The sequence below is a fragment of the Entelurus aequoreus genome, linkage group LG03, assembly GCF_033978785.1.
Source record: "Entelurus aequoreus isolate RoL-2023_Sb linkage group LG03, RoL_Eaeq_v1.1, whole genome shotgun sequence".
Classification (NCBI taxonomy): Eukaryota; Metazoa; Chordata; class Actinopteri; order Syngnathiformes; family Syngnathidae; genus Entelurus; species Entelurus aequoreus.
In genome coordinates, this window is record NC_084733.1 from 73,426,608 (window position 1) to 73,452,060 (window position 25,453).

The 25,453-nt window shown below is 40.8% G+C and overlaps 1 protein-coding gene across 2 annotated transcripts; it reads left to right on the forward strand.

The window, feature by feature from the left end:
• The first annotated feature begins 5,241 nt into the window (after positions 1-5,241).
• slc25a44a (solute carrier family 25 member 44a) lies at positions 5,242-25,318 on the forward strand. 2 transcript variants are annotated; one of them, XM_062042724.1, is made up of 5 exons: positions 5,242-5,544; positions 18,529-19,247; positions 19,323-19,450; positions 24,266-24,333; positions 24,419-25,318. In XM_062042724.1, exons 2-5 carry the CDS (start codon positions 18,614-18,616, stop codon positions 24,486-24,488), a joined length of 900 nt encoding a protein of 299 aa, XP_061898708.1. In that variant the 5' UTR covers positions 5,242-5,544; positions 18,529-18,613; the 3' UTR covers positions 24,489-25,318. The 2 variants fall into 2 exon arrangements, with proteins under 2 accessions (XP_061898708.1, XP_061898707.1); XM_062042723.1 differs by lacking the exon at positions 24,266-24,333 and having other exon boundaries at positions 5,245-5,544.
• Positions 25,319-25,453: the final 135 nt, after the last annotated feature.

Below are 25,453 nucleotides of genomic sequence, written 5' to 3' on the forward strand. Positions count from 1 at the left end.
ATAGATAGATAGATAGATAGATAGATAGATAGATAGATAGATAGATAGTAGGGGTGTAGGAAAAAAATCGATTTGAATTCGAATCACGATTCTCACGTTGTGCGATTCAGAATCGATTCTCATTTTTAAAAAATCGATTTTTTTAAATATTTATTTATTAAATTTTTATTTTTTATTTTATTTTTTTTAGAGGCGGAATATTGTACGCCCAATAGCTGCATTGTTAGTCACCTCGTACGTGCCGTATTTATGACTTAAAATGCTCAAAATAGAAAAATAAAACCATGCGTTCTTGTCTTACATTGGGATTGTGAATCATATAGTGCAGTTCCCCTTTAACCTTTAAAGGCCTTAGTGGCCACATGCGTGGACAGCACCATTTAGCTCTTATTTTCAAAATTGTGTACACTACTGAATTGGGGTCTTATGCCGACAAATGGACACTTATACTGCTATCTGGTGGTATCAGAAGAGTATAACATACAATGGAATTTGGAAAAAAAAAAAGTAAAAATAAAAATTAGCATTTCACTACACATGAAGTACACGTTTGTTACTTATGGACTAAGTACATCATATAAAAAGATAATTTTTAGTTTTTCTAATTAGGGTCCAATAAGCCCAAATAGCAAAGAGAAATTAAAGCTGCAAGCAGCGATGGACGGGACCGACTTTGAGGGCTCATAAAATCCAAACCGGAGCAGTAATTAAAACTCTTTTATCAACTTTTAATCAGAAGGGTTCAATCTCTCTCCTGTGCTAATTTGAAGCCGACCCGACAAACGCGCTCAGAGGGGATAATGTTTGAAAAAAGGTGACTGTTTTTACTCAACTTTTGTTTTGAAGGGGGAATTGCAAACTTCCTGTTGATTTTTGCTGGGGGTTGTCAGTGTATGAAATATAGGTCTAAGTCAGGGGTGTCCAAACTTTTTCCACTGAGGGCCGCACACGGAAAAATTAAAGCATGTGGGGGCCATTTTGATATTTTTCATTTTCAAACCATAACAAAATATATGCATTTTTTATTTATTTTAGCTTTAGGGGTCCCGGGGACCATAAAGGGTCTCAGTCATTAAAATGTTAAAAATAAGTCAGATTATTATTATTTTTTAATTATTTAACGCTTACAGTAAATCTTTATATCAACTTCCAGTTGATATAAAGTAATACAAATTTAAAAAAAGGTTTTATGGCTTTTCTGTCAAAAACAACTTAGTTTTTTTATAGTAAAACTGAAATATGCAGTATTCAGTAATTAGAGCCCTAAAAGATCAATAATGCAGGACACCATTGATTTTAATTATTTCATATTTTTGAGTAATCACAGTGAAAAGATAAATCAAAAATCACTAAATATATTTGGGATCCAAAAGGTGCCCCACTCATAAAGTGATACATTTTTATTAGGTTTTTCTTTTACTTTCAACACTTAAGTTACGAGATCAACTTCAGATATATCTGTCGATTTTATGCTGGAACTATTATTTTGTTTGTTTTTTGCGCTTTTGTCAAAGAAAACTTTGATGTTTTTATATGGCTACTACACAATATATGCAATATTTACCACATAAAACATTTTAAAGTGAAATATTTGAAGTAATTGGAGCCCTGAAAATAATTCATTATAACATGGATTTTTTTTCAAAAATTTTTTTTTTGAGCAATGGCAAAAAAAGAAAAATGAAGAAAGACAAAAGAAAAAAAACAGCCTGCATGGCAGCTTTTGTGTCAACATTGCAACTTTTTCTCGTTAGATGTCACCTCATTCCACTTTTTTTAATGTTCTTTTTTATTTTTACAATAGTATTTCCAGAATGTGTGGCGGGCCGGTAAACAATTAGCTGCGGGCCGCAAATGGCCCCCGGGCCGCACTTTGGACACCCCTGGTCTAGGTGAAACCTACATAGAGGTTTTTGTTTAATGTCTCTACGACAGGGGTGTCAAACTCAAATACAGAGTGGGCCAAAATTTAAAAATGAACAAATTAACCTTTAACATACTCTACGAGTTATCATCACGTCCGCTTTTCATCCATTCTAACATCGTTCAGACCCAGTCACAAGAAATGTGCGGCTTCTGTACGCACACAGGAGCGAATGCAACGCATACTTCATCAACAGCGATACAGGTTACACTGAGGGAGCCAGTATAAAAAACTTTAACACTGTTAGAAATATACGCCACACTGTGAATCCACACCAAGAATGACAAACACATTTCGGGAGAACATCCGCACCGTAACACAAAATAAACACAACAGAACAAATACCGAGAATCCTTTGCAGCACTAACTCTTCCGGGACGCTACAAAATACACCCCCGCTACCACCAACCCCCCCCCCCCTCTCCCCCACACACACACACACACACACACACACACACCTTGTAGCGTCCCAGAAGAGTTAGTGCTGCAAAGGGTTCTGGTTTGGTGTGGATTCACAGTGTGGCGTATATTTCTAACAGTGTTAAAGTTTTTTATTCGGCTACTCTCAGTGTAACCTGTATTGCTGTTGATGAAGTGTGCGTTGCATTGTAATGTGTGTGCGTGCAGAAGCCGCACATGTTATGTGACTGGGCCAGCACTCGTTAGGCTGGCCGGCTGGCGTTTGGAAGACTCCCGGGAGGATGGGCGGGCCAGCTTTAGTGTTAATTTGATATCGCCTCAAGGGCCAAGTGAAATTACACGGCAGGCCAAATTTGGCCCGCGGGCCAGAGTTTGATACCCATGCTCTACGACATTCCGACTGGGAGTTAGAGGCAGTTTTGTCTGTGTTTTCTTCCTAGGGGGCGCTAGAGCGCAATTTTGAGTTTTGGGGTTTGGTTTTTTGATTAGATCGCAATTTTCGCCAGTCCTGATGTGTGGTCCAATTTGGTGAGTTTTGAAGCATGTTAAGGGGGTCAAATTACAGCTCAAAGAGGCAGCGGTATAATAATAAAACGCTAGAAACGTACTTTGTACGTACTCATGTAAACAAACAGCTTGGGCCTTAAAGGCCTACTGAAACCCACTACTACCGACCACGCAGTCTGATAGTTTATATATCAATGATGAATGCTTAACATTACAACACATGCCAATACGGCCGGGTTAACTTATAAAGTGACATTTGAAATTTGCCGCTAAACTTCCGGTTCGAAACGCCTCTGAGGATGACGTATGCGCGTGACGTAGCCCGGGAAACACGGGTATGCCTTCCACATTGAAGCCAATACGAAAAAGCTCTGTTTTCATTTCATAATTCCACAGTATTCTGGACATCTGTGTTCGTGAATCTGTTGCAATCATGTTCATTGCATTATGGAGAAAGAAGCTGAGCAAGCAAAGAAGAAAGTTGTCGGTGCGAAATGGACGTATTTTTCGAACGTAGTCAGCAACAACAGTACACAGCCGGCGCTTCTTTGTTTACATTCCCGAAAGATGCAGTCAAGATGGAAGAACTCGGATAACAGAGACTCTAACCAGGAGGACTTTTGACTTCGATACACAGACGCCTGTAGAGAACTGGGACAACACAGACTCTTACCAGGATTACTTTGATTTGGATGACAAAGACGCAGACGTGCTACTGTGAGTATGCAGCTTTGGCTTCTAAACATTTGATCGCTTGACCGTATGTGCGCAACTTTTTTTTGCATATGTACGTAACTTTTTTAAAATATATAAGCTTTATGAACCTTGGGTTAGGTGAACGGTCTTTTGGGCTGAGTGATTGTGTGTGTTGATCAGGTGTTTGAATTGTATTGGCGTGTTCTATAGAGCTAGGAGCTAGCATAGGAGCTAGGAGTTAGCATAACAAAGACGTAGGTGTTTTTATGCAGGATTAATTTGTGTCATATTAAATATAAGCCTGGTTGTGTTGTGGCTAATAGAGTAAATATATGTCTTGTGTTTATTTACTGTTTTAGTCATTCCCAGCTGAATACCAGGTACCGTGAGTATGCAGCCTTGGCTGCTAAACATTTGATAGCTTGACCGTACGTGCGCGTCACGTACGTAACTTTTTAAAAATATATGAGCTTTATGAACCTTGGGTTAGGTGAACGGTCTTTTGGGCTGAGTGATTGTGTGTGTTGATCAGGTGTTTGAATTGTATTGGCGTGTTCTATGGAGCTAGGAGCTAGCATAGGAGCTAGCATAACAAACACGCAGGTGTTTTTATGCAGGATTAATTTGTGTCATATTAAATATAAGCCTGGTTGTGTTGTGGCTAATAGAGTAAATATATGTCTTGTGTTTATTTACTGTTTTAGTCATTCCCAGCTGAATACCAGGTACCGTGAGTATGCAGCCTTGGCTGCTAAACATTTGATAGCTTGACCGTATGTGCGCGTCACGTACGTAACTTTTTAAAAATATATAAGCTTTATGAACCTTGGGTTAGGTGAACGGTCTTTTGGGCTGAGTGATTGTGTGTGTTGATCAGGTGTTTGAATTGTATTGGCGTGTTCTATGGAGCTAGGAGCTAGCAGAGGAGCTAGCATAACAAACACGTAGGTGTTTTTATGCAGGATTAATTTGTGGCATATTAAATATAAGCCTGGTTGTGTTGTGGCTAATAGAGTATATATATGTCTTGTGTTTATTTACTGTTGTAGTCATTCCCAGCTGAATATCAGGTCACCCCCGGCTCTCACAGCATCTTCCCTATCTGAATAGCTTCAACTCCCCACTAGTCCTTCACTTGCACTTTACTCATCCACAAATCTTTCATCCTCGCTCAAATTAATGGGGAAATTGTCGCTTTCTCGGTCCGAATCTCTCTCACTTCATGCGGCCATCATTGTAAACAATAGGGAACTTTGCGTATATGTTCAACTGACTACGTCACGCTACTTCCGGTAGGGGCAAGCTTTTTTTTTATCAGATACCAAAAGTTGCAATCTTTATCGTCGTTGTTCTATACTAAATCCTTTCAGCAAAAATATGGCAATATCGCGAAATGATCAAGTATGACACATAGAATAGATCTGCTATCCCCGTTTAAATAAAAAAAATTCATTTCAGTAGGCCTTTAAGAGGTTAAAAACCCATTCTCCTGATGTTTTATTCAAGTACCCTTCGTCTTTTTAAATGACAATTAGGCGTCTTCGTAGTAAAAAATTAATATTCAGGTATTTTTTACACAATACATTGAAAAACTTAAACAGATATCACATGTGCTTTAATAAACTATATCTCATTTTTAAACTGCAACGCGTGACATGGTTTCAAAAAGCTGTGCTGTTAATTACGAGTCAAACTCGAATGCATCACGGAGCGTTGAAACAATCCGTCAGTAAAGTCGATAAAAGTAAACCCTTTTTAATTAAATAGTCTTGTGATCGACGTTTGAGTGTTTTTTACCACAAGAAAAAAATATTATGTGGGAAAAAATACAAAAATAACAAGCAGCTACTCGATGACCTTTCACCTTTGATTAGCAAGCAGGCAGGCAGCAGTAATGGACGGAAGGAGACATGACCCACCATCGTGCTGCACTGCAGGCCGGATAACAGAGTGAGACGTCAAGCAGGAGAGAACCGACACACAAGGCCTCTGAACGGGTACGTTGAATCCGTGCTTTTAAAGGGTAGTTTGCGATCTGCCATAAGTAAACAAGACTATGTTGTTAGCCGCTAGCCCGCTAGCGAACAGTACGCTGTGACATTGCACGTGCCTCGTCTCCAGCTGAGTACATGTAACAAACATGGCGACATTAGTCTTTTTCTTTAGTGAAGGCCTGTCCAAGCTTTTTCCAGCGAAGGCTGCATGAATACAAAAATGAAGGATGCCGGGGCCACGTTGATATATTGTTTTGTACATTAAAGATGGTAAAACCATACAGGTCAATCAATACATGCTAAACTATCTGAACATAACATCTATTATAGCTTCGTGTTATCGGTAATAAAGCATATTTGCCCTAAATTAAGCATTCTCAAGCATAAAAATGGCTAAATAAACTAAAAATGCCAGTACTAATGTAATATTGGCCACGAGACAGGACCCAAAACAACCAGACCTGGCTGTGCAGTATCGTGGCCGCTGATTGGCTCAGCCTCAGACAGCTTCAATCAATCAATCAATCAATGTTTATTTATATAGCCCTAAATCACAAAAGTCTCAAAGGGCTGCACAAGCCACAACGACATCCTCGGCACTTCACTAACATTAGCATGAAAACATTTTAAGCCAATTTTTCAGCCGAATGCCTCAGAGTTATATGACTTGGTACCTGACACATGCTAACTGTGAGCATGTTAACTTTTTAAGCCAATTTTACAGCCAAACACTTAAAGGCCTACTGAAATGAATTTTTATTTATTTAAACGGGGATAGCAGATCTATTCTATGTGTCATACTTGATCATTTCGCGATATTGCCATATTTTTGCTGAAAGGATTTAGTATAGAACAACGACGATAAAGATTGCAACTTTTGGTATCTGATAAAAAAAAAGGCTTGCACCTACCGGAAGTAGCGTGACGTAGTCAGTTGAACATATACGCAAAGTTCCCTATTGTTTACAATGATGGCCGCATGAAGTGAGAGAGATTCGGACCGAGAAAGCGACAATTTCCCCATTAATTTGAGCGAGGATGAAAGATTTGTGGATGAGTAAAGTGCAAGTGAAGGACTAGTGGGGAGTTGAAGCTATTCAGATAGGGAAGATGCTGTGAGAGCCGGGGGTGACCTGATATTCAGCTGGGAATGACTACAACAGTAAATAAACACAAGACATATATATACTCTATTAGCCACAACACAACCAGGCTTATATTTAATATGCCACAAATTAATCCTGCATAATAACACCTGCGTGTTTGTTATGCTAGCTCCTAGCTCTTCTGCTAGCTCCTAGCTCCATAGAACACGCCAATACAATTCAAACACCTGATCAACACACACAATCACTCAGCCCAAAAGACCGTTCACCTAACCCAAGGTTCATAAAGCTTATATATTTTTAAAAAGTTACGTACATGACGCGCACGTACGGTACGTTACGTGTTATGCTAGCTCCTAGCTCCTATGCTAGCTCCTAGCTCCATAGAACACGCCAATACAATTCAAACACCTGATCAACACACACAATCACTCAGCCCAAAAGACCGTTCACCTAACCCAAGGTTCATAAAGCTTATATATTTTTAAAAAGTTACGTACGTGACGCGCACGTACGGTACGGTACGTGTTATGCTAGCTCCTAGCTCCTCTGCTAGCTCCTAGCTCCATAGAACACGCCAATACAATTCAAACACCTGATCAACACACACAATCACTCAGCCCAAAAGACCGTTCACCTAACCCAAGGTTCATAAAGCTTATATATTTTAAAAAAGTTACGTACATACGCAAAAAAAAGCCAAAGCTGCATACTCACAGTAGCACGTCTGCGTCTTTGTCATCCAAATCAAAGTAATCCTGGTAAGAGTCTGTGTTGTCCCAGTTCTCTACAGGCGTCTGTGTATCCAAGTCAAAAGTCCTCCTGGTTAGAGTCTCTGTTATCCGAGTTCTTCCATCTTGACTGCATCTTTCGGGAATGTAAACAAAGAAGAAGTACTGTTGTGGCTGACTACGTTCGAAAAATACGTCCATTTCGCACCGACAACTTTCTTCTTTGCTTGCTCGGCTTCCTTCTCCATAATGCAATGAACATGATTGAAACAGATTCACGAACACAGATGTCCAGAATACTGTGGAATTATGAAATGAAAACAGAGCTTTTTCGTATTGGCTTCAATGTGGAAGGCATACCCGTGTTCCCCGGTCTGCGTCACGCGCATACGTCATCCTCAGAGGCGTTTCGAACCGGAAGTTTAGCGGCAAATTTAAAATGTCACTTTATAAGTTAACCCGGCCGTATTGGCATGTGTTATAACACATGATATATAAACTATCAGACTGCGTGGTCGGTAGTAGTGGGTTTCAGTAGGCCTTTAACCGTAACCAAACACTTAATACCTACTCAGTGGCCTAGTGCAGTGTTTTTCAACCACTGTGCAGTGTGCCTTGAGATACTGTCTGGTGTGCCGTGGGAAATTATGAAACTTCACCTAGTTGGTCCAAAAAATATTTTTTGCATATACTCCATGTCAGTGGGTGGCAGCAGGCAGTTGATTATGATAAATGATAAATGGGTTATACTTGTATAGCGCTTTTCTACCTTCAAGGTACTCAAAGCGCTTTGACAGTATTTCCACATTTACCCATTCACACACACATTCACACACTGATGGCGGGAGCTGCCATGCAAGGCGCTAACCAGCAGCCATCAGAGGCAAAGGGTGAAGTGTCTTGCCCAAGGACACAACGGACGTGACTAGGAAGGTAGAAGGTGGGAATTGAACCCCAGTAACCAGCAACACTCCGATTGCTGGCACAGCCACTCTACCAACTTCGCCACGCCGTCCCCATTGCTTTGTAAAAGTCGAAATGTGTCAGGTAAGACGAGGATGGTTTGTTGTGATCCCAATACGCAGACCACAGCGTGCAGGTAAAAAGGTATGTAAGGCTTAAACCAAAAATGAACAAAAGGGAAAGGGAAAGGAAAAGACAATGGCTATGCAAAACGAAAGTAAAACTGAACTGGCTACAAAGTAAACAGAAACAGAATGCTGGACGACAGCAAAAACTTACGGCGTCCACAAAGTACATCCGTACATGACATGACAATCAACAATGTCCACACAAAGAAGGATAGCAACAACTTAAATAGCCTCGCTTGCTAACACAAAGCAGGTGCGGGGAATAGCGCTCAAAGGAAGACATGAAACTGCTATAGGAAAACACCAACAAAACAGGAAGGGCCACCAAAATAACAGCGCAAGACAAGAACTAAAGCACAGGAAAACACCAACAAACTCAAAATAAGGCACGGCGACCTGGTGGAGTATAATTTTTTTTAACGTTTTCTGCTGGTGGTGTGCCTCTGTATTTTTAAATGAAAAAAACGTGCCCTTGCCTCAAAAAAGTTTGAAAAACACTGGCCTAGTGGTTAGAGTGTCCGCCCTGAGATCGGTAGGTTGTGAGTTCAAACCCCGGCCGAGTCATACCAAAGACTATAAAAATGGGACCCATTACTTACCTGCTTGGCACTCAGCATCAAGGGTTTGAATTGGGGGTTAAATCACCAAAAATGATTCCCGGGCGCGGCCACCGCTGCTGCTCAGTGCTCCCTTCATCTCCCAGGGGGTGATCAAGAGTGATGGGTCAAATGCAGAGAATAATTTCGCCACACTTAGTGTGTGTGTGCCAATCATTGGTACATATGACTTGGTACTTGACACATGCTAACTGTTAGCATGCTAACTTTTTAAGCTAATTTCATATGACTTGGTACTTGACACATTCCAACTGTTAGCATGCTAACTTTTTAAGCTAATTTCATATGACTTGGTACTTGACACCTTCCAACTGTTAGCATTAGCATTTAAATTTGACCTGCGCATTTTAGCGGCTGGCGCAATTTAGCGGCTCGCACATTTTCGCATTCACATACAGTTTCTCCCAAAATTGCATATTTTAGTTTTTCTGTGTAATGTTGTGATGCAAGATGTATTTAGAATGTGTTGTGGGCCAATATAAAAAACAAGCTGTGGGGCGCAAATGGCCCACAGGCCGCACTTTGGACACCCCTGATTTAGTCAATAATGTTCTGTTCCAGCTCGACGGACTTTAAGGCATAGAGTTATACAGTAAAAGTTAGACTTAGGCAAACTTTAATGATACACAAGGGAAATTGTTCAAAGTGGGTAAAATTGAGTCCAAAGTAGCATGGTTAAAGTCACCCGAAATGAGAACGAGGGCGTCGGGGTGTTTGGGCTGTTGCCTAGCAACAGCGGCATGACGGCGTTGGGAACGGCGTGGCGCGGTTGGGAGAGTGGCCGTGCCAGCAACCTGAGGGTTCCTGGTTAGATCCCCAGCTACTACCAACCTTGTCACGTCCGTTGTGTCCTTGAGCAAGACACTTCACCCTTGCTCCTGATGGGTCGTGGTTAGGGCCTTGCATGGCAGCTCCCGCCATCAGTGTGTGAAGGTGTGTGTGAATGGGTTAATGTGGAAATAGTGTCAAAACGCTTTGAGTACCTTGAAGGTAGAAAAGCGCTATATAAGTATAACCCATTTACTATTTAATGGTGTCGCAAGCAGCAGCCTCGTCTGCAGAAGGAGGGATGTACACTCCGATGAAGATTACAGAAGTAAACTCCCTTGGCAAATATGGTCGAACGTGGTGTGTGACGTTTGTAAGACGGTCTGTGGAGGTAAACTGTGTTTGGTGTTTGCAGCTTGTGCGTGCATGCGCGTTATGTTCCACTTTCTGGAAAGTGTTGCTCACAATAGTCTTGCTTAATAGTTGCACAACATAATCCATAGGACAGGGGTGTCCAAGGTGGCTCACGGCACATTCTAAAGACAAAATAAAAACATCCTGGATCAGAATATTACACACAAAAAAACTAGAAAATGCAATTTTGGGAGGAATCGCGCGTGAATGCCAAAATGCACAGGCCACTGAAATGCGCAAGCCGAACTTAAATGCTACCTCTAGCACGCTAACAGTTAGAACGTGTGAAGTAACAAGTCATATATGGCTGTGAAGCATTCGCATGTAAAATTTGGTGAAACGTTTATCATGCTAACAGTTGTAATTTATCAACGGTGCGTTCCATTTACCTGGGAAGTTGTAGGTCTGAGATGGGGATGACGTCACAGCAGAGTTTTGAGCCGTTTCGGTTACGAGGTCGTAAATCAAGATAGCCACATCCACGAAAGCTGTTTTTCACTTGTCTTGTCTGAATATAAACAATTCCTGGGGAAATTTTGACTCTTTCTGCAACCTTTAAACACGGTGGACGAAGACGAAATACAGATTCTATTGCTAGCGATATACAACATCTATACCACTTGAACAAATATTAGTTTAAACTGGCCCTGCGATGAGGTGGCGACTTGTCCAGGGTGTACACCGCCTTCCGCCCGAATGCAGCTGAGATAGGCTCCAGCACCCCCCCGCGACCCCAAAAAGGGACAAGCGGTAGAAAATGGATGTGACTACAGTGACGTTAACATATATAAAGTCCCAACAATACACCCTATATGGCTGTGCTGCCAGTACAAATTAAAAGCACCGCCAAGTACTGAAAGATGTTCTGCTGAAAAAGTTAGCATGCTAGAATGCTAACGCTGGCATGCTAACAGTTAGCATGTATTAAGTACCAAGTCATATGACTCTGAGGTGTTCAGCTGCAAAATTGGCTAAAAATGTTGGAACACTAATGTTGGTAGGGTAACATTTAGCATGTGTCAAGTACCAAGTTATATGACTCTGAGGTGTTCGGCTGGAAAATTGGCTAAAAAAAGTTAGCATGCTAACATTTGGCATGTTTCTAGTACAGTGGTTCTTAACCTTGTTGGAAGTACCGAACCCCACCAGTTTCATATGCGCGTTCACTGAACCGTTCTTTAGTGAAAAAAATATATATATATATTTTCAAATTCAAGACAAAGTTATATGTTTTTGGCAACACTTTAGTATGGGGAACATATTCTAAGTAACAAAGACTTAATTTAGAGTTATTTGGTTAGGGTTAGGGTTAGAGGGCCATGGTTAGAGAGTTAGGGTTATAATAAAGCCATGCCGAATAATGCATTAATAAGTACTTAATAATGACTAGTAAAGAGCCAATATGTTACTAATTTGCATGTTAATAAGCAACTAATTAATGGTGAATATGTTCCTCATACTATAGTGTTACCATGTTTTTTTACTGGTGCACAAAATGAACCGTGCATGAACATCACCTTGTTCAAACAACAAAACCAACACAGTGCATAAACTCACAACAAATTACACACCTGCAAATCAGTCTGACTTCTGCTGTTGCCGTATCCGTAATACGCCGATAGGGAGAAGTTTTTATTTACACGATGAGTCTGGTGTGTCTTGACCTCCGCCGAACCCCTGAGCCCGACTCACCGAACCCCTAGGGTCCGATCGAACCCAGGTTAAGAACCACTGTTCTAGTACCAAGGGATATGAGTTTAAGGCGTTCGGCTGCAAAATTGGTTAAAAAGGTTAGCATGCCAGCATTTAGCATGTGTCAAGTACCAAGTTTAACAAGTTCAAGGCGTAAGGCTGCGGAATTGGCTAAAAATGTTGGAACACTAATGTTGGTATGCTAACATTTAGCATGTGTCAAGTACCCAGTTATATGACTCTGAGGTAGGGCTGGGCGATATATCGATATACTCGATATATCGCGGGTTTGTCTCTGTGCGATATAGAAAATGACTATATATCGCAGTTGCTTTTAGCTGCGGGGCATTAAACGGCATGCGTTTCTCACTCTTTCCTGTCTCTCCTCACAGAGAGATAAAACAAGCGCACCTTCTTACATACAGTGGTGTTCAAAATAATAGCAGTCCCACATCACTAGCAAGATAAATCACTGTTTTTGTTAGAATTTCAACTGCTACACTGCAAGTAAGTTTCTAGAAGTTTTAGTAAAGGTATAGAAAACCAAAAGACCCAACAGGAATGATGTGCATGCTGCTGATTCTGTGAAACTGAATCATTTACTGAAAGGGGCGTGTTCAAAAAAATAGCAGTGCTGCGTTCCATAAGTGACATCATTGATTATGTGTAAAAAAAAACAAATTAAACAAGTGGCCCTTATTTTAGGATCAAGGCAACTGACGCTGCACATGCTGGCTGTGCATTTGTCCTTGGAAAAACAGAATAAAATGGGTCGTTGAAGACACTGTTCAGAAGAAGAGCGTTCTTTGATTAAGAATTTAATAAAAGAGGGGAAAACCTATAAAGAAGTGCAGAAAATGATAGGCTGTTCAGCTAAAATGATAGCAAATGCTTTAAAATGGCAGCGAAAACCAAAAAGGCGAGGAAGAAAAAGAAAATCGACTATTGAAATGGATGGGAGAATAACCAAAATGGCAAAGGCTCAGCCGATGAGCAGCTCCAGGAGGATGAAAGAAGATCTAAGATGGCCTGTGACTACTGTAACAATCAGACCACGTCTATGTGAAGCCAAGCTAGCAGCAAGAAGCCCCCGCAAAGTCCCATTGTTAAAAAAAAAGACGTGTGCTGAAGTGGTTACAATTTGCCAAAGAACACATTGACTGGCCTAAAGAGAAATGGCGTAATATTTGTGGACTGATGAGAGTAAGATTGTTCTTTTTGGGTCTAAGGGCCACAGACAGTTTGTCAGACGTCCTGCAAACACTGAATTCAAGCCCCAGTACACAGTGAAGACTGTGAAGCATGGTGGTGCAAGCATCATGATATGGGGATGTTTCTCGTATTGTGGTGTTGGTCTTACTTATCGCGTACCAGGGATCATGGATCAGTTTGAGTACATCAGATTACTGCAGTGGTTCTCAAACTTTTTTTGTCATCCCCCACTTTGGACAAGGGGGAGTTTTCAAGCCCCACCTTCCCCCATCGCCCCAACAGAACGCTAATGCCAAGCTTAACATTTTCAAATTTATCGAACATCAAGTAACATCAAGTTTTATACATTCAAACTCAATAACATAAAATAACATCAAGTTCAATAATAAATAAAATAACTGTGCAGCTGTGGTATAACTTGCATCAAGTTCAATATCAAATAAAATAACTTGCATCAATTCAATAATAAATAAAACAAAAGTGTTATAACTTGCATCAAGTTCAATAATAAATCAAAAAAAGTGTTATAACTTGCATCAAGTTCAATAATAAATCAAATAAAAGTGTTATAACTTGCATCAAGTTCAATAATAAATCAAATAACTTGCATCAAGTTCAATAATAAATAAAACAAAAGTGTTATAACTTGCATCAAGTTAATAATAAATAAAACAAGTGTTATAACTTGCATCAAGTTCAATAATAAATCAAAAAAAGTGTTATAACTTGCATCAAGTTCAATAATAAATCAAATAAAAGTGTTATAACTTGCATCAAGTTCAATAATAAATCAAATAACTTGCATCAAGTTCAATAATAAATGAAAATAAAAGTGCCACTTTGCAATCTTTGCCAAAAAAAGGAGGACAGGGCAAGTGAACATGAGTTTTACAGTACTCCAGCATTAGTGGCTGCAATGAGCCTGTTTTGCACTGCACAGCTTTTCAAATCGGGGTTGCAGGCTTGACACTGCCACTGTTAAAACCTCATTGAATTCGGGGCTGAGCTGCCTTGACGCGAGTGTTTCCCGGTGAATGACACATTGTGTCCAATGCGCATTTGGCGCAACCCTCTTTATTAGAGCCTGCAGCCCGTTTCTTGACTTTGCCATGCGCGCCATCAGAGCAAAAGCCCACACAGTTTTCCCATTTAAGGTCGTGTTCTTTGAGGAAACTGTCCATTGTCTTGAACAGCTCATCAGCAGTGGCTCTATTTTTTATGTATTTGCAAAACAGCAAATCCTCGCACAGTGACTCGCCATTCACAAAGCTTCCGCTTAGCCCCGCCCCCATTAGTTACTGTTGCTGTCTGTCAAACTTTCGCTCCTACCTAGAAATGTAAAGCATACAGGAAAAATAAGTAATTTACATTTATCTATATAGCGGATTTCACAGACAGAATCACAAAGTGATTTCCAGTGTGTATAGAAAATGAAAGCATAGTAAAAAAAAAAATCAAAGAATATAATAATAAAAAAATTTAAAAAATAAAAGTGAAATTTCCTCCCGTTCCTCGCGCCCCACCTGTCATGTCTCTATTCCCCACCAGTGGGGCGCGCCCCACACTTTGAGAAACGCTGGATTACTGTAAGAAGTCATGTTGCCGTATGCTGAAGAGGAAATGCCCTTGAAATGGGTGTTTCAACAAGACAATGACCCCAAACACACCACCAAGCGAGTAAAATCATGGTTCCAGACAGAGTTCAATTAATGGAGTGGCCAGCACAATCCCCGAACCTTAATCCCATTGAAAACTTGTGGGCTGACATAAAAAATGCTGTTCATGAGGCAAAACCAAAAAATGCAGAGGAATTGTGGAACGTAGTACAATTGTCCTGGGCTGCAATACCTGTCGACTCCATGTGCCACAGATGTGAAGCAGTTATCAGAAACCGTGGTTATGCAACTAAATTATAGTTAATAATTCTAAGGAAAGTTGAATCTGCAAGCCTTTCTTAGTTTATACAGTACATTTGAGTTTTATAAAGAAAGATGTCAACACTGCTATTTTTTTGTTTTATATTTCTTGACTTTCTGTAAAATATTGTCAAATTGAATTACTTTTTTCCAATTTTCTGGCTTTGAAATAGAATGTGCCGTCTCCCCAATGCATTTGTGTTCATTAAAATACAATTTATTTGAAGAATTTTGAGGTTTACACACCTTTTTAAACACTATTATTATGAACATAACTGTACGTCACATACTGTCACGTGAGCAACGTCACACGCTCCCAGACAGGTAGCGACATGGTAACGTTAGCTGTGATGCTAACAGCTAACGGTGTGGTTTGAGCTGTAATACGAGAGAAAGAAGGTGCGAATCTGGTAACAAATGGAGGAATAATTAATTCCCAAGAAAAACAGCAGGGAGTCCATCGTCTGACGGTGGTTTGGCTTCAAGCGGGAATATGTCTTTACATGTCAACATCTCCAACTAAATGCCGAAGCAACTATTTCCACATCAACACCGAAGGACATATACTATTTGATATGCAGCTCATTTTTATGTGACACTTATTGAAATATCTTGTGTGTCATCATGCACAAAAGTGCGCTTTATTAGTTTTAAACTACTGTAGTGGTGTTCTGTACAAAAAGTGCACTTTAATTTAGTGTTGTTTTGAAATGTCATCTTAGTGACATCATTCACAAAAGTGCACTAACTGCGCTTCATTAGTTTTAAACTACTGTAGTGGTGTTCTGTACAAAAAGTGCACTTTAATTTAGTGTTGTTTTGAAATGTCATCTTAGTGACATCATTCACAAAAGTGCACTAACAGCTTGTTTTAAAATGTCTCTGACAATCTTGCACTTTCTGTTTTGAAATGACATGAATGTTTGTGCTACTGCTTAATAACTGCTTAATAAATACACTTTTGCTAAATTGACTTACTTGTGATTTCCCTCTCTGCATGAAAGTTTAAAATGAGCATATATTAATGCAGTATGAACAAGAATGTTTTAATGTAGACACATAGAATCATCATACTGCTGTGATTATATGTATCAAGTGTTCATTCAAGACAAAGGCAAAATATCGAGATATATATTGTGTATCGCGATATGGCCTAAAAATATCGAGATATTAAAAAAAGGCCATATCGCCCAGCCCTACTCTGAGGTGTATGGCTGGACAATTGGTTAAAAGAGTTAGCATGCTAACATTTAGCATGTTTCTAGTACCAAGGTATACGAGTTTAAGGCGTTCGGCTGCAAAATTGGTTAAAAAGGTTAGCATGCCAGCATTTAGCATGTGTCAAGTACCAAGTTTAACAAGTTCAAGGCGTAAGGCTGCGAAATTGGCTAAAAATTTTGGAACACTAATGTGGGTATGGTAACATTTAGCATGTGTCAAGTACCAAGTTATATGACTCAGAGATGTACGGCTGGAAAATTGGCTAAAAGAGTTAGGATGCTAACATTTAGCATGTTTCTAGTACCAAGGGATACAAGTTTAAGGCGTTCGGCTGCAAAATTGGTTAAAAAGGTTAGCATGCTAACATTTAGCACGTGTGAAGTACCAAGTTTAACAAGTTCAAAACGTACGGCTGCAAAATTGGCTGAAAAAGTTGGAACGCTAATGTTGGCATGCTAACAGTTAACATGTTTCAAGTACCATGTTAGGAGTCTGAGGCATTTGGCTGCAAAATTGGCAAAAATGTTAGCATGCTAATGTTAGTATTGTTGCCTGAGGCTGAGCCAATCAGTGGCCACGATACTGATTGTTTTGTTCTTGTTTGTTCTCATCTAATGGCCAATACTACTGTAGTACTAGTATTTTTAGTTCATTTAGCCCTTTTTGTGCTCGAGAATGCTTAATCTAGGGCAAAATTACGCACCGTATTTTTCGGACTATAAGGCGCACTTAAAATCCTTTTCATTTTCTCAAAAATTGACAGTGTGCCTTATAACCCGGTGCGCCTAATGTACGGAATAATTCTGGTTGTGCTTACCGACCTCGAAGCTATTTTGTTTGGTACATGGTGTAATGATAAGTGTGACCAGTATATGGCATTCACACAAGAGATACGTGTAGACTGCAATATGACGCCAGTAAACAACACCAAAACTTTAAATGTTCCATTGAAAATAAAGAACATTACACACGGCACTCAAAAATCTGTCCAAATGTTTTAGTATGACTTTGAAGCCACACCGTTTGATGGATTGTCGGCACATTACGCTACCGTAGTCAGAGATACAAGTATTACTATGGTGTGTGTGTATAAGGATCGCAAAATGGCACCCATTACCAGACATGTTATCTGGCCTTTTGTTGCACAATAATATGCAAAACCAACTTGTCTTACCTTCTGGTACCTGCTGATGTGTATTTCAGATCTGCATAAGTCCTGGAAATTTGCGCACGTCCGCCACTGTAGTCTGTGACGATTTTGTAGCCTTTTCTTTTTCTCTATCTTCTTGTTATGGGACATTCATCCTCCGCTACTGCCATTTCTAATATAAAGTAGTGTAGAGTTCTAACTTATATCTCGCTATGCAAGCGTGAAAAACATACGGGTGTAGTGGGTTGATATAATTCACCCACGGAACTTTAGTTATTAGAGAGTTCCGGTCAGACGGTTTTTCACGGGACACATTTCCGGCATTGTTGCACTAGTGAACCACGGATGAGGAGATGCTGCTCCGTTATTAAATTAAAGTCTGAATGTCATTAAGACAGTTCGCTCCATCTTTTGACACTTCTTCCACTCCCGTCCTTGCACGCTACACCGCTACAACAAAGATGACGGGGAGAAGACGCTGTCGAAGGTGAGCCACGTAAATAAGACCGCCCACAAAACGGCGCATCCTGAAGCCGACTGTCAGAAAGCGGCTTGAAGATGATCTGTAAAACAAAATCCATGTAACATTTTGACCAAGGAACCACCATTACATGTTATGTGGACCACTAGGAAGTGTTTTAAGCTTAGAAAAGTAAATAAATAATATAACACCTTTTAATGCGCCTTTTGTATGAAAAAAGACCTGAATAGACCCGCTCATCGGCAGTGCGCCTTATAATCAGATGCGCCTTATGGTTCAGAAAATACAGTAAGTATGCTTTGTTTCCGTTAACACAAAGCTAAGAGGTGAATGTTGTGTTCAGATAGTTTAGCATGTATTGATTGGCGTATATTGTATCGGTTTTAGTATATTTTAATATACAAAATGTAATAAAAGTGGCGCCTTAATCCTTAAATTTTTATTAATGCGGCCCTTGCTAGAAACAATTTGGACAACACTGCCAGAAGGCAAAGAAAATAATTGTTTGAATGCAAATGATTAGCACCTGCATGTGAGATCCTGTCTTCAAACCATCTATTGTGATTCTGCATCTGTTGTGTCGTGCAGTTGTGATGGTGCTCGAGGGTGGAGGACCTCAGACGTGAGGCTTTAGGGGTGCAGCAGTGCGGCCCTGGCACGGCCGGACGACACCATGCAGCAAAAAGGAGCCATCCGGATTATCGAATGGGAGGACCTGGACAAGAGGAAGTTCTACTCCCTGGGCGTGCTCATGACATTGACCACGCGGGCCACCGTGTACCCTGCCAGCCTCATCCGCACCCGGCTGCAGGTGCAGAAGGGAAAGACGCTCTACTCGGGCACGGCGGACGCCTTCTGCAAGATTCTGCGAAACGAGGGCGTGCGGGGCCTCTACCGCGGCTTCATGGTCAACACCTTCACGCTGCTCTCGGGCCAGGCGTACATCACCACCTACGAGCTGGCGCGCAAGTACGTGTCCCAGTACTCGACCAGCAACACGCTCAAGTCGGTGGTGGCGGGCGGGGCGGCGTCCCTGGTGGCGCAGACCATCACGGTGCCCATAGACGTGGTGTCGCAGCACCTGATGATGCAAGGGCAGAGCGAGCACATGACTCGCTTCAGGGCCAAACCCAAAATGATGCTGACCACCACAAAACGCAGACTCACTTTTGGGCAGACCAGGGAGATTTCGGTACAAATCTTTGCGGCGGATGGCTTGAGGGGCTTCTACAGGGGCTACGTGGCGTCGCTGCTCACCTACATCCCAAACAGTGCCCTCTGGTGGCCTTTTTATCACTTTTACACAGGTAAATCTAATCAGTGAACATCGGTTTAAATTGACATTGATGTTGCTTTTGTGCGTTTTATTGTTTTTTTATTAGAAAAGCTGTCTTTGATCGCACCCAGCGAGTGCCCCCACCTCATTCTGCAGGGGCTGGCAGGTCCGATGGCTGCCGCCACCGCCTCCACCATCACCAACCCCATGGACGTGGTCCGAGCGAGGGTGCAGGTACGCTCCCAGTCACCAGGTTCTAATTGGCTATCATTTTTACTGCAGGGATGTTTAATAGCTTTGTGTTATCGGTAACAAGCATATTTTATGTAATTTTGCACTAAATTAAGCACTTTCAAGCACAAAAATTGCTAAATGGTCTAAAAATACCAATACTACAGTATAGAGATGTCCAATAATATCGGCAGTCTGATAAATGCTTTAAAGGCCTACTGAAATGAATTTTTTTTATTTAAACGGGGATAGCAGATCTATTCTATGTGTCATACTTGATCATTTCGCGATATTGCCATATTTTTGCTGAAAGGATTTAGTATAGAACAACGACGATAAAGATTGCAACTTTTGGTATCTGATAAAAAAAAGGCTTGCACCTACCGGAAGTAGCGTGACGTAGTCAGTTGAACATATACGCAAAGTTCCCTATTGTTTACAATGATGGCCGCATGAAGTGAGAGAGATTCGGACCGAGAAAGCGACAATTTCCCCATTAATTTGAGCGAGGATGAAAGATTTGTGGATGAGTAAAGTGCAAGTGAAGGACTAGTGGAGAGTTGAAGCTATTCAGATAGGGAAGATGCTGTGAGAGCCGGGGGTGACCTGATATTCAGCTGGGAATGACTACAACAGTAAATAAACACAAGACATATATATACTCTATTAGCCACAACACAACCAGGCTTATATTTAATATGCCACAAATTAATCCTGCATAAAAACACCTGCGTGTTTGTTATGCTAGCTCCTAGCTCCTCTGCTAGCTCCTAGCTCCATAGAACACGCCAATACAATTCAAACACCTGATCAACACACACAATCACTCAGCCCAAAAGACCGTTTACCTAACCCAAGGTTCATAAAGCTTATATATTTTAAAAAAGTTACGTACGTGACGCGCACATACGGTCAAGTTATCGAATGTTTAGCAGCCAAGGCTGCATACTCACGGTACCTGATATTCAGCTGGGAATGACTACAACAGTAAATAAACACAAGACATATATATACTCTATTAGCCACAACACAACCAGGCTTATATTTAATATGCCACAAATTAATCCTGCATAATAACACCTGCGTGTTTGTTATGCTAGCTCCTAGCTCCTCTGCTAGCTCCTAGCTCCATAGAACACGCCAATACAATTCAAACACCTGATCAACACACACAATCACTCAGCCCAAAAGACCGTTCACCTAACCCAAGGTTCATAAAGCTTATATATTTTTAAAAAGTTACGTACGTGACGCGCACGTACGGTACGGTATGTGTTATGCTAGCTCCTCTGCTAGCTCCTAGCTCCATAGAACACGCCAATACAATTCAAACACATGATCAACACACACAATTACTCAGCCCAAAAGACCGTTCACCTAACCCAAGGTTCATAAAGCTTATATATTTTTAAAAAGTTACGTACGTGACGCGCACGTACGGTACGGTATGTGTTATGCTAGCTCCTAGCTCCTCTGCTAGCTCCTAGCTCCATAGAACACGCCAATACAATTCAAACACATGATCAACACACACAATCACTCAGCCCAAAAGACCGTTCACCTAACCCAAGGTTCATAAAGCTTATATATTTTAAAAAAGTTACGTACATACGCAAAAAAAAGCCAAAGCTGCATACTCACAGTAGCACGTCTGCGTCTTTGTCATCCAAATCAAAGTAATCCTGGTAAGAGTCTGTGTTGTCCCAGTTCTCTACAGGCGTCTGTGTATCCAAATCAAAAGTCCTCCTGGTTAGAGTCTCTGTTATCCGAGTTCTTCCATCTTGACTGCATCTTTCGGGAATGTAAACAAAGAAGTGCCGGCTGTGTACTGTTGTGGCTGACTACGTTCGAAAAATACGTCCATTTCGCACCGACAACTTTCTTCTTTGCTTGCTCGGCTTCCTTCTCCATAATGCAATGAACATGATTGAAACAGATTCACGAACACAGATGTCCAGAATACTGTGGAATTATGAAATGAAAACAGAGCTTTTTCGTATCGGCTTCAATGTGGAAGGCATACCCGTGTTCGCCGGGCTACGTCACACGCATACGTCATCCTCAGAGGCGTTTCGAACCGGAAGTTTAGCGGCAAATTTAAAATGTCACTTTATAAGTTAACCCGGCCGTATTGGCATGTGTTATAATGTTAAGATTTCATCATTGATGTATAAACTATCAGACTGCGTGGTCGGTAGTAGTGGCTTTCAGTAGGCCTTTAAAATGTAATATCGAAAATTATCGGTATCTGTTTCAAAAAGTAAAATTTATGAGTTTTTAAAACGCCGCTGTGTACACAGACGTAGGGAGAAATACAGAGCGCCAATAAACCTTAAAGGCACTGCTTTTGCGTGCCGGCCCAGTCACATAATATCTACGGCTTTTCACACACACAAGTGAATGCAAGGCATACTTGGTCAACAGCCATACAGGTCACACTGTGGGTGGCCGTATAAACAACTTTAACACTGTTACAAATATGCGCACACTGAGAACCCACACCAAACAAGAATGACAAACACATTTTGGGAGAACATCCGCACCGTAACACAACAGAACAAATACCCAGAACCTCTTGCAGCACTAACTGTTCCGGGACGTTATAATATACACCCCCCCCCCCCCCCACACCTCAACCCCGCCCACCTCAACCTCCTCATGCTCTCTCAGGGAGAGCATGTCTCAAATTCCAAGCTGCTGTTTTGAGGCATGTTAAAAAAAATAATGCACTTTGTGACTTCAATAATAAATATGGCAGTGCCATGTTGGCATTTTTTTTCCATAACTTGAGTTGATTTACTTTGGAAAACCTTGTTACATTGTTTAATGCATCCAGCGGGGCATCACAACAAAATTAGGCATAATAATGTGTTAATTCCACGACTGTATATATCGGTATCGGTTGGTATCAGAATCGGTAATTAACAGTTGGACAATATCGAATATATCGGCAAAAAAGCCATTATCGGACATCTGTAATTTTAACATTTGAGGACTCTTGGCCAGAAAGGGCTATATAAATAAACATTGATTGATTGATTGATTGAAATGACCAAAACAAACACACATGCTAGCATAGCTTACTCTGTTGCTGTGCATTTTCTCTGGATGCTGCATTAGTAAACCTTAATCTCTTCTGCCCTCAGTGTCGTCTTGGATAAATGTCTCTTTGCGATTGATGCTTTTCCATTAATAAAAGCAGGTACTATTTATAGTCATATCAGGATTGGCTAAAAGTAGCAAAAAAATACACATATGTATACTAAAATGTGCCTAACCTGTTGCTGTGTGTTAGCTTTGGACTCTCCATTATTATTCTCCAATCTCGTCTGCCCTCAGTCACTTCTTGGATACAATGAGTCTCCTCCATGTGATTGATGCTTTTCCGTTGATAGAAGCAGATAGTATTTATAGTCATTTTAGGATAGGGACCAGCTAAAAGTGGAAAAAAACATATTAGCTTACCCTGTCACTGTGTGTAAAGTGTGGATGCTTCAGTATTACAGTATTATCCTCTCTTCTGCCCTCAATCTTCTTTTGGATTAAATTAATCTCCATGTGATTGATGCTTTCAGTCGATAAAATCAGGTACTACTTAGTCATTTAGGGATAGGACACCAACAAACACATACCGGTACTTTAATTTTCCTGAGGGAACTCTCCTGAAGGAATCAATAAAGTACTATCTATCTATCTATAAAATTAGCGTACCCTGTCACTGCAGTATTATACTCCAAATTTCTTCTGCCCTGAGTCTCCTATTGGATAACAGTCTCCTTGCAATTGTTGCTTTTCCAGTGACAAAAGCAATAAGTATTTATGGGAATTTCAGAATAGATAGTGGCTGAAAGTAGCAAAAACACACACACCTACTAACATTAGCTTACCCTTTTGCTGTGTCTTGGCTCTGGACATTGCAGTATTATTCTCCAATCTCTTCTGACCTCAGTCTCTTTTTGGATTTCCGTAAATTAACTCCTCCTAGCGATTAATACTTTTCCATCGATAAAAACGGGTACGACTCAGTCATTTATGTATAGACACTGGCAGAAACATAACATTAGCTTAACATTAGTGTGTTAGCCGTGGACACCGCGGTATTATTCTCCAATCTCTTCAGCCCTCAGTCTCCTCTTGATTAAAATGATTCTCCATGTGATTGATGCTTTTTCATTGATGAAGGCAGGTACTATTTATAACCACTTCAGGATAGATAGTGGCTAAAACTAACATACTGTACACACGGAGTAACATTAGCTTACCTGTTGCTGTGTGTTCGCGCTGGATGCTGCAGTAATATTCTCCAATCTCTTCTGCCCTCAGTCTTCTTTTGGATGAAATTAATTTCCATGGGATTAAAATCTGGCACTGATCAGTCATTTAAGGATCGACACCGGCAAAAACATAACATTAGTTTACCCTGTTGCTGTTAGTTGTGGACGCTTCGGTATTATCCTCCGATCTCTGCTGCCCTCAGTCTCCTTTTGGATAAAATTAGTCTCCTTGTGATCGATTATTTTCCGCTGATAAAAGCAGGTAGTATTTGCAGTCATTTTAGGATACTAACTTTAGCTTACCCTGTTGCTGTGTGATAGCTCTGGACGCTGAATAATTATTCTCCCATCTCCTCTGCGCTCAGTCTCTTTTTCAATTAAGTTAATCCTCTCCTTGCGACTTTCCATTGATAAAAGCAGGGACTAGTTAGACATTCAAGGATAGACACCGGCTAAAAGTGGTCATAACATAACATTAGCTTACCCAGTGGCTATGTGTCAGATGTGGACAGTATTAAATTCCAAAGTTTCCACTTTCCTGCAGTGCTCAATCTTCCTGCTGCCCTCAGTTTCTTCTTGGATAAAAAGTCTCCAAACACAAAGAGTAAAAAAGTAATTCGCTCCGATTTTTTGTGTTAGCCTGTCTTTATTCCGACTGATGCGTTCAAGAGACTTTGTTACCTTGTTCTCCTACCAGTTGGAAGGCCGCTCGTCGGTGGTGGAGACCTTCAAGCAGCTGCTGGCGGAGGAGGGCGTGTGGGCTATGACCAAAGGGCTGTCGGCCCGCATCATCTCCGCCATGCCTACGTCGGTGCTCATTGTAGTGGGCTACGAGACCCTCAAGAGGCTCAGCCTCCGGGCAGACCTGGTCGAGTCCAGGCACTGGTGAGGAGCCTCTCGCCGCATTTTTACCTCATCGCAGCGTCACCACTAGGCCAAGACACTGCCAAAAAATGTACAGACTTTATTTTGAAATCTCTTTAAAAAAGGACCGTAGCGTGATTAGAAACTGCTGTTCATTATATGTATATGAGATTTGCAACATTAAGTTACAACTTTTTAGACGGCAGAACCTCCATGTGGATCAGTTTGCTTTTTTGTGCCAAAAAGCTGCCTTGAGAGCACAGTAGATGTCTTGAGTGCATTCCAGTGACCATACTTCACAAAATAATTTAGAATGCACCTTTGTAAAGACAAAAACATGTTTCAGGACACCTAAATAGCAAAATCACTGTTTTATTATATGTGCTGCAGTTCTAAGAACTTTTAAAAAATATATATACACACACACAAACCTTCACATTTTGTGTCTAATTTTTACGACACAAAGCACCAGCAAGCCAACGAGCCAGAACAAGAACCACAACAAAAACGGTCTTCCGTTAAAAACGCAAGGACGCTTTTCTGTGTTTGTATGAACTGGATTTTTTTTTTTTTTTTTTTTAAATAGCAGCACTTAAATGAGGAGCATTGATGGACTGGTGCTGAGCTTCTCACATAAATCTACCGACTACCTACTGTACTGTAATGTATGCCGTTCTAGGAATTTTTGCTGTAACAGTGGGTGAATGACATGAATAAAACAATCTGTACAGTGGATGATCATTTAAGCCATTTTTTCTTGAACTACCAAAAAACAGATTTAGGAAAATAAATAGTATGAGCTTTGGGTTATGACCGAAAGGACAAGCGACCAAAATGGGTTTCAGTTTCTGTTGGGTGGCGGGGCTCT